This window comes from Athalia rosae, chromosome 5, assembly GCF_917208135.1.
Source record: "Athalia rosae chromosome 5, iyAthRosa1.1, whole genome shotgun sequence".
Classification (NCBI taxonomy): Eukaryota; Metazoa; Arthropoda; class Insecta; order Hymenoptera; family Athaliidae; genus Athalia; species Athalia rosae.
Genome location: NC_064030.1, coordinates 6,354,883 through 6,365,224, shown reverse-complemented (window position 1 = coordinate 6,365,224; position 10,342 = coordinate 6,354,883). Strand labels below are relative to the sequence as shown.

The window sequence follows — 10,342 nt, the reverse complement described above, 5'->3', positions numbered from 1 at the left end:
CACTATGTAAATACTATACTATACTACAATTATTATTACTATTATTATCATTATTATAATTATTATTACTATTATTATTCATAATATTATTGCTATTACTATTACTATTAATATTATTTTTATTATCATTATTACCACTTATTATTATTATTATTATCATTATTACTACCATCTTTATTAATATTATCATCGTCATCATTATTATTCTTCAATTATTATTATTATTATTATTATTATTATTATTATTATTATTATTATTATTATTATTGTAATTATTATAATTATAATTATTATCAATTCACCTGCCTATAAAACGAGATCGAGTAATATCGCTATGAAAACAAACACACAGATAGACCATTGTAATATTTGAATGAAAAGAATGTACACGTTACACGACAAACTACTTTACACGCTACACTACGTGACTATGCCAGTGCCGTATCATAGTAAACTCTTGAATGTAATTCTTCCCAATCTTTTTTCTTAATTAAAACTATTTAAATGACTAGTAAATACTTGATGTATTTCAAAAGTATCGAACAAACTTTCGCCACTTTTGAAGTATATTCCATGAGAAGTAGCCACTTGTAAGTAAAACTTAGCTGATTTCATATTAGTAATCAGAATTACTAACACCCGACAGATAAGTAACGTAACTTAGAAATCGTAAAAAAAATAAATAAATAAATAATAATAAAAAGATTGTTTGTTCAAATGCTACCACACTAAAATAAAAAAAACACCAACATATGTAATCTAGACTATATACGAGCGTACATAAGTACAGTAATATGTTTCGAATTCCTTCGACAATATCGCAATTATACGTGGTAATTCAGAAGTGAAAAAGACAGATAATAATTCTACTATGTAAAGCAATGAGTTATGTACATACATTTATATATACCTATATATAAATATCTATGTATATATATGCATGTACAGGCGGTATGTGTATATAATACATTCATAGAGAGAAAGTTTCAATGGCATTTAGCCACTGGAGTAATCAATGTTATATTCTATACAACATTATATATGGATGTTTGCATGATCTAGAGACTAATTATTTTACATTTTTTTATAAATAAAGAAATCTGAATAAACGAATGGAATTATAATCAAAGTCAGCCATGTTCAATATTATTCAAGACTAAAAAAAAAGAGAAGAAATTTCTGTAATACAAACTTTGTTGTAACAATAATTAATGAAGTTTTTTTTTCGGTTTTTCGTGCTCTATCACTGTTGAAATGCTCACATCTACATATATGTATATGATCATATTGTTATTATATATTTGTATGTAACTAAGTCCCTTACTATTAAGTCTACCGCCAATAACTTACTTGATCTAGTGTTTTTGCTGCCACGTGTAGAATTACTCATTATCACATATCACTATTGCATTTCATTGAGATGGTCTAGTTAGAAGGGAATACCTTTGAAGTGAATTGTGAATTGATAACTTTTTTGCCCATGTTTGACGCCTCGCTGTTGTTTGGTAATATCGACAAATTGCCTACCTTCCTTGCTGTATCGGTTAAATTCTACGTCACATTTGAATCTCCCGAAGCACAATATGTTTTGTTGCTATCGGTCTGTTCTCTTTGGAATTACCTAGTATATTTGCGCACGATCGAAATGAATCGGTTGTTTATTGTACCATCGTATGGATAAGGTTTCTGTTGAATGAGGAATGTTAATTGAGTATAGATTATTAAAACAATCTTACAATTAAAAGAAAAAAATAATCATAATGACAAACCCAAAAGTATTTGGCTTAGTATGGCTGTGTTTAGGGCAGTGTTGTAAATCTGGAGTGGTGCACCTTTTGTGGTAGTAAACTCTTGAAAACGATTACAGATCATAATATACACTCCAATAAAAATACTGTGAGTCGCAAAATAGAAGAGTTGATGGATTAAATATGATCAGGCCTTGTTTTGGCCAATATGGGGCAAAGTGCATTTCAGTTTTTTTTGTCTTTTTCTTTTCTTTCAGCAAACTAATAGATGCCGTCATTTGAGAACAAAGAAATTTCGTTGGCAGTGATTTATACAGAACTTGTACCGCAGTTATTTACCTGAGTTATAAAACGAGAGATACTGAATATGGACAAATTGAATCGTATGATTTTAGAAATTATTTATTGCAGTTAATTGAAAGCCGATAGACTCGAATGAACAGCTGGTTCTTGGCACAATGTGTCTTATGGATTTTCACATATTGAGGAGCAATCGAGACTATTGGCTCTCAATTGAAATACACTTTTCCGCACGCAAGGTCTTTTCATGATACGATACTGTGTAGTTTCCCTAATGTATATAAATTACGTGACATTATTGACCGGGTAGCGATGATGATAATTTTCGATTTTGCGGATCTATCGAACGAGCAATTGTACAGGGTTTGCTATCGTCGCATAATCAATCCAAACAATTTTTCTGTTGTGAAATCCACAGTATTTAGAAAGGAATTTACTATTGTAATAAAGGAAAAATAATGCCACGCTATATTATACAATTGTGTTTTATTTTTATTTTATTTTTTATTTCAATTTTATTATTATTACTATTATGAAATTTTTTTAATGTTATGGAACACATTAATATAACCCAAAGGGGTAATATTATGAAATTATATTATTAATAATTATTAATTACTATCAATAGGTGATACTGCAGACAAAACTATGGAATATAATAATTATTATTACAATTATTACTGAAATACCGAATATAGAATACTACTTTTTATTATGAATTTTCGTAATTAGTGATTTAATTACCTAATTAAAGATTAATGAGACGCTAATGTAACGTTCATCCCTTTCCCCTTACCCCTCGTAACCCTTTCAACTGTCCACTGCATTAGTCACGATAAATGTTGTATGATAACAATGTGTGTTCCTTTATTTATTTTGTAGTTTATGATGCACACTGTCATTAAGTTAGTCAGAATTAGGTGTTTTTGCAAAATTGGCAAAAGTGTCTGTGCCATATCAGTGATACAATCTAAGATGGACTATGAAGATTACTAAGACTATTAAGATTGATACAACGAAATCTAGTTGACACCTGGTGCAAAGAAAAACTTTATGTCTTTTCAAATGATGAACATTTTTTACCAAACACTGATCTGTTTACAACTCATCGTAGGTTTTTATATGACTGCAATCAAATCGACGTTAGCTAATCTATTCTAATATTCTATTGTAATAATAACTAAAGTTGATCCTGAAATCGTCCGTGTATTGTTTGGAGTTCTTGATCATAGTTCTGAGTCTATTTCAGTTTCGTTTATTTTGACCTGTGTCAATAATCGACACGACCGAAGCATGTAAAATTTGAGCAATTTTAAAATTAGGATTTAAGAAAAATTCAACTCCTCATCTCTGACTGTTTTGATTTTCTGCTATCACATCGAGTACAGTGCGCCTGGAGTAGCTGAAAACCTTTTTATTGCATCTAAATTTTTCTCATTTCTGCGTCCATTCAATTGAAAAAAAAAACGGTAAGTTAAAATACAGTTGATTCATGTTGATTTTAATGGATACTTGAACGACTCTGATATTCTTTTTCTTCTAGTTTGTCAAGGAGTTAAAATCCATTTACTTCCACCGAATTGAATTGCGCAATGGATTTTTTCACAGACTGATAACTTCTATAATATTCTTTAGAAATTCAGAAACTCTTTCTGATAAAAAAAGGGTGCGGCTACGAACGTATATATGCTTGGCAGTCATAAGTGATGACAAATTTTAAGTAAGTATACAGATACTTTGGTAGTTTAACTTTTGATAAGAATAAATTTTCTTTGGTGGTTTGTTCGTGGATATTTTTATATTCCAGAATTAGAATTCATGATTCCATGGATGTATTCTAATAGCAAAGTGAAAAAAAAAAATAAATAGAATCATGTAGCCAACAATAGACGTCTAGATTTTGTTCATTCGTTAACGCGGCTGCGCCTGGAATAGCGTTCGATCATTGCAGCTGAATAATCAATATTGTATACATATAAGTTGCTTTACAAACACGAACAAATTATCACTCGAGTCCTGATTATTGAAGAAGTTTTTATTTCAATCAAATAAATATTTAAATCAAGTAAATTGATATACAGATAAATAACATGAAAGATAGAATCGCATTATTGTCCCGTCTGGCGTTCGATAGGCGACGAAATTCGGATGGTCATCTCAGCGTTTCAGCGGTCGACGTTTTTCTGTAACGTGAGATCATTATTGTTCACCAATATTCATAAAATTTTATAATAAGATCAATCAATGTTTATACAGTAAGTTACTCGCCTATCATAATCTGGAAGTCTAAGGAATAACCATTTTTCGCATGTATATTCTGTGCCCACGCTGTACATTCGACGGTTATTAGTCTGTTAACTATAAAGGCAAGTACTTTGAGTTATAGTTTTTTCTTTTATACATCGTGACATGAATTCAAATAATTCAATTGGATATCGCAGGTGTTTTTTGTTTTTCTCTTGAATTTCATATTCAAATATTTTGATGTAAATTCACAATCAGTGGACTGACCTGCTACGTTTTTGAATTTTAAAGCGACCAACGGAGGCATGTGATGCTTATCGCCATAGTAAGGAAAGTATTCAACTGGAAATCTCGGACTTGGTAAGTACAAAATTTCTCCCATATGTTCTTTGTCCATCTGATTAGCTCCGGCGCAGGAAATCCATATACTCGCCTGCGTTTTTGCAGATAAAAGTTTGATGTTTGTATAGACTGGGTAGTTATTGTTAAAGCAAAACCATGCTTTGCAAAAAATGATCAGACAAACTTTTAGTGTCGGGGAGTACCCAGCTTTGCGCTATAATTATACCTACAATATTGAATAGAAGCTACACTCGCCTTTGTTGATTTCCTAACAAGTTTTTTCAACCATGCAGGCATACCCAATGGTAAATCGGAAGTCGGATTGTAGTAAACAGGTTCCCAATGGAACATCTAAAATTCAAGGCCTTCATTTATTTTTTATCTAGGTAACGCGGAACCAGAAAGGGCGCGTGCAGAATCAGATTTTTTTGGTCGTCGGCGATTTTGGTGGCATATTCCTCAAAAACATACAGGATTGAAAAAAAATGAAGTTTGTGTGAAATTTACTTCAAATTTGAAATTTTGTAAACTAATGGGTATACATACATTCTACCCTTTTGGTTTCTCGGCTCTTAATTTCCAACTATGTAATTGCTTCCGTAATTCGTTTACCTTATTGAATGCTATAAGGACGCACGGCTCGCGATTTAGATAGCCGTAAGGTGGTTTTCCGCATGGTCCTAGAGCACTGATGTTGAAAAAACACGGCCTTCTCGCGTTTGCTGTTGAAACGATACCATCTTCGCATTGTGATGTGTACTGTAGGTTTTCCTCGGTATATCCTACAATTGAAAAAAAAAGAAATCATCGTCAAATCATATACTTCTATTCTATGCTTCTATCAAGTTACGGGTCGCGAATACTGACGTTACTGACCTTCTAAGAACTCGTTTAAAGCTTCGATGTATTTTCTTGGCTGTGCGTTGTTATCGCGTTGGCTTATCCAAATGATCGGTGATGTCATTGGCGTTAAAATATTTGGCTTAAAGCTTAGCCCTGAAAGTGAAACCCGTGTAGAACATATGATCTGGAATATTTCATTGCGAAGACATCAGTGAATGGTATTTCTCTTAAATCTATTTCAAAGTCTCGTATTGATACCATCAAGGTTCGGGACAGTTATACAAATTTCTATACTTTGAAAAAATTTCGGACCATCAGGCTTATACTAACCAGGACCTTCGTCGCCAGATCTTGTGAAGAACATCATTCGCCTACCATTTTCAAACGTGGTATCCACGTTTCTTGGAATAAAAATGTAAGGCTTGTCCATTGAGTAGATATACTTCAACGTTATCCACAATTTCAAAGCAAACAATGAAAATATGATTCCGAAAAAAACCATATAGAATAAACCAGTTTGTGCTGTGAAATTGATATGTATTTACATTGATGAAAAAATTCATTCTATTAAAGGCGGGATTAAAATTTAGTCGTTACCCCAACCCTCCAACGTTTTATCAAGGAATGATCTTTTATTCGGATTCCATACGAATCGCTTGAAATTGTCGACTGCTCCCAAGTCGGGTTGAGGTTTTCTTCTCTCATAGTAAGCTTCGTCGTGTAATATCAACATATCTGCCACTAATGAATGAAGCTAAGTCATTTAATTTCTGCAGTAAAGTTGATTATGCTTGATCAGTGACAAGGTATCGTTCTTGCACATGCAACGACTGTCATGACAAAAGAATAAATATTTTGATCAACGAATTGGAAGAGTTTTCCGAATCGTTGTTGTTTAATCGTTATCGCCCCCAAGAGTACGAATCTCCTGACTAATTTGACCACCAAATTTTGAAATTCTTATCCGTAGAAATAATCAAGATAACTCATTTCAGCAGGTATATCAATTACATTGACAAATCTGAAGTCCTGAACTCGGGATAAATTAGAATACATTCACATCAACAATTCTAATGTTTGCATCGAGAATCGAAAAAATCAGAGGTACAGTGTCTTTTGCGATCATTTGAGGATCAAAAATTGAAGAATTTTCAATCGTTCAAGCGACTGTTCCACAGGTATTTTTACCTGAGAAATACGAATCCGCCTACTAAATTACGACATGAATGAAACCTATTGAGATATTTTAACATTATCCAAACGGTGCGCGCGTATGCAATTGCTAGAATAGGACTCTCACAAGACTAATTTGTTTTTATCCCCATAACATCTCTTACTAGCGTCTACTTTTGTACGTACGTACAACGCAAACTACCCTTATGTTTTACCCCTGCACATTGCCTACTATCAGGCTCACTGTTGCGATCAGTACACTGCTTTTATGCAATCTCTTCAGTTCATCGAAATTCTGAAGAGCAGCGCGAGCTCATGGGACGTAGCAAACTAGTTTTAAATAGATTCTCTGCTATTAATGATATAAAAACTGTTCTGATTGATTCCTGTAAGGAGTTTGATGAGCATGATGTTCAAACTCTTAGTCGGAAAAATCAAAAGCTATAGCTTAAGACAAAAATTACTATTTTTGTCCACAGTATTCTGTTTGTGACACGATTTCATGCGAGAAATACAAATCCGTCGATGAAAATTAAGCTGAAAATGAATCCCATCGAGACATCTTATTCTTTTCACATTTCGATGTGATAAACTGGCGATATTGAACTCGATAATTCAAGGAAGTTGTGGTTCAGTTTGTTAACAATATTAATCCTTTTTTTTTTATGTTTCAGGAAAAAAATTGGCAGCCTACTGACAGTCTCGATTCACGTCTAGAACATAGAACCTGATGATGCATCTGAAATATGCATTTGTCAATTATTAACATACAAACATCATTTAGTATATATCTATGAGTTTAGTATTTCTCAACGTAATTAGCATAATATTTAAATGGTAATTCCATAGATATATTAAGCGAATGAAAGATGATGTCTGGAGTATTGCAAAACATTTATTGTGAGAAAACATATCTTCGTACAAATGAGATCGATGTACATAATGATGAGTTGACATTTATTTATCAATGTTGATTTGATTTAGCAATAAACTACAAGTACCCTCAGAATTGATTGATTGATTAAACCACTATACCCACCACTTCATCGGCGATATATCACGACGCATGATGATGTCAATCCTTATTTAGAAACACTTCCTCAGTTTTCCTGTTCTCCTGATACCCAGAAAATTTTTTGGCTTAAATTCTAATCTTCGAAAACGCTGTTCTAAAGCAAGAAATTATTCTTTTCCTTTTGTATCTACAATTTATTGAATAAATAAATACATAGGCAGGCATATAGTTAGTCCTGCAAAGAATCAGTCTCTCTTTCTATCAGACTAGAAGTAATCATGAAGGATTAAATGCATGCACATGATGAGGCACCAAGTTTCGGACCACCTCCTCGGGTTTCCTGTTCTCCTGATACGAATCTCCACTTTTGGGCAAACTTTCAATTTTCAGGGCCGGCATTCTAGAGCTCTGCATTATCAGTTCCGGTTTGAAGCATGATTGAACGATCAAAGACACAGGCATGCATGCCGTCAGTCCTGCAATGCATCAGTCGCTCTCTCTCTCATACTAGGAATAAATAAACAGGGTGGAACGCATGCACACGATGAGGCACCAGGTCTAGGAATACCTCCTCGGTTTTCCTGTTCTCCTGATACCCAGAAAATTTTTTTGGCCTAAATTCTGAATTCCGAAATACCTCCTCGGTTTTTCTGTGCTCCTGATACCCAGAAAATTTTTTCGCCCTAATTCTAAACTTCGGAAACGCTGTTCTAAAGCAAGAAATTATTCTTTTCCTTTTGTATCTACGATTTATTGAATAAATAAATACACAGGCAGACATATAGTTAGTCCTGCAAAGAATCAGTCTTTCTTTCTATCAGACTAGAAGTAATCATGAAGGATTGAATGCATGCACATGATGAGGCACCAAGTTTCGGACCACCTCCTCGGGTTTCCTGTTCTCCTGATACGAATCTCCACTTTTGGGCAAACTTTCAATTTTCAGGGCCGGCATTCTAGAGCTCTGCATTATCAGTTCCGGTTTGAAGCATGATTGAACGATCAAAGACACAGGCATGCATGCCGTCAGTCCTGCAATGCATCAGTCGCTCTCTCTCTCATACTAGGAATAAATAAACAGGGTGGAACGCATGCACACGATGAGGCACCAGGTCTAGGAATACCTCCTCGGTTTTCCTGTTCTCCTGATACCCAGATAATTTTTTGGCCTAAATTCTGAATCCCGAAATACCTCCTCGGTTTTTCTGTGCTCCTGATACCCAGAAAATTTTTTCGCCCTAATTCTAAACTTCGGAAACGCTGTTCTAAAGCAAGAAATTATTCTTTTCCTTTTGTATCTACGATTTATTGAATGAATAAATACACAGGCAGACATATAGTTAGTCCTGCAAAGAATCAGTCTTTCTTTCTATCAGACTAGAAGTAATCATGAAGGATTGAATGCATGCACATGATGAGGCACCAAGTTTCGGACCACCTCCTCGGGTTTCCTGTTCTCCTGATACGAATCTCCACTTTTGGGCAAACTTTCAATTTTCAGGGCCGGCATTCTAGAGCTCTGCATTATCAGTTCCGGTTTGAAGCATGATTGAACGATCAAAGACACAGGCATGCATGCCGTCAGTCCTGCAATGCATCAGTCGCTCTCTCTCTCATACTAGGAATAAATAAACAGGGTGGAACGCATGCACACGATGAGGCACCAGGTCTAGGAATACCTCCTCGGTTTTCCTGTTCTCCTGATACCCAGATAATTTTTTGGCCTAAATTCTGAATTTTGGAATACCTCCTTGATTTTTCTGTGCTCCTGATACCTAGAAAATTTTTTCGCCCTAATTCTAAACTTCGGAAACGCTGTTCTAAAGCAAGAAATTATTCTTTTCCTTTTGTATCTACGATTTATTGAATAAATAAATACACAGGCAGACATATAGTTAGTCCTGCAAAGAATCAGTCTCTCTTTCTATCAGACTAGAAGTAATCATGAAGGATTGAATGCATGCACATGATGAGGCACCAAGTTTCGGACCACCTCCTCGGGTTTCCTGTTCTCCTGATACGAATCTCCACTTTTGGGCAAACTTTCAATTTTCAGGGCCGGCATTCTAGAGCTCTGCATTATCAGTTCCGGTTTGAAGCATGATTGAACGATCAAAGACACAGGCATGCATGCCGTCAGTCCTGCAATGCATCAGTCGCTCTCTCTCTCATACTAGGAATAAATAAACAGGGTGGAACGCATGCACACGATGAGGCACCAGGTCTAGGAATACCTCCTCGGTTTTCCTGTTCTCCTGATACCCAGAAAAATTTTTTTGGCCTAAATTCTGAATTCCGAAATACCTCCTCGGTTTTTCTGTGCTCCTGATACCCAGAAAATTTTTTCGCCCTAATTCTAAACTTCGGAAACGCTGTTCTAAAGCAAGAAATTATTCTTTTCCTTTTGTATCTACGATTTATTGAATAAATAAATACACAGGCAGGCATTTAGTTAGTCCTGCAAAGAATCAGTCTCTCTTTCTATCAGACTAGAAGTAATCATGAAGGATTGAATGCATGCACATGATGAGGCACCAAGTTTCGGACCACCTCCTCGGGTTTCCTGTTCTCCTGATACGAATCTTCACTTTTGGGCAAACTTTCAATTTTCAGGGCCGGCATTCTAGAGCTCTGCATTATCAGTTCCGGTTTGAAGCATGATTGAACGATCAAAGAC

The 10,342-nt window shown here is 34.7% G+C and overlaps 1 protein-coding gene and 2 long non-coding RNA genes across 3 annotated transcripts; 2 read left to right on the top strand and 1 right to left on the bottom strand.

Annotated features, from left to right (window-relative positions):
- The first annotated feature begins 178 nt into the window (after positions 1-178).
- Positions 179-4,418, top strand: LOC125500890. Its single transcript, XR_007278351.1, has 3 exons — positions 179-3,517; positions 3,592-4,238; positions 4,305-4,418. It is a non-coding gene; the product is annotated as an uncharacterized LOC125500890 (long non-coding RNA).
- On the bottom strand, positions 4,245-6,210 carry LOC125500889 (sodium/potassium-transporting ATPase subunit beta-2-like). The gene is made up of 7 exons (XM_048655044.1): positions 6,075-6,210; positions 5,808-5,999; positions 5,511-5,630; positions 5,247-5,416; positions 4,890-4,985; positions 4,560-4,725; positions 4,245-4,406 (listed from the first exon to the last, which is right to left on the bottom strand). Exons 1-7 carry the CDS (start codon positions 6,208-6,210, stop codon positions 4,309-4,311), a joined length of 978 nt encoding a protein of 325 aa, XP_048511001.1. The 3' UTR covers positions 4,245-4,308.
- Positions 4,519-7,659, top strand: LOC125500891. The gene is made up of 2 exons (XR_007278352.1): positions 4,519-4,652; positions 7,325-7,659. It is a non-coding gene; the product is annotated as an uncharacterized LOC125500891 (long non-coding RNA).
- Positions 7,660-10,342: the final 2,683 nt, after the last annotated feature.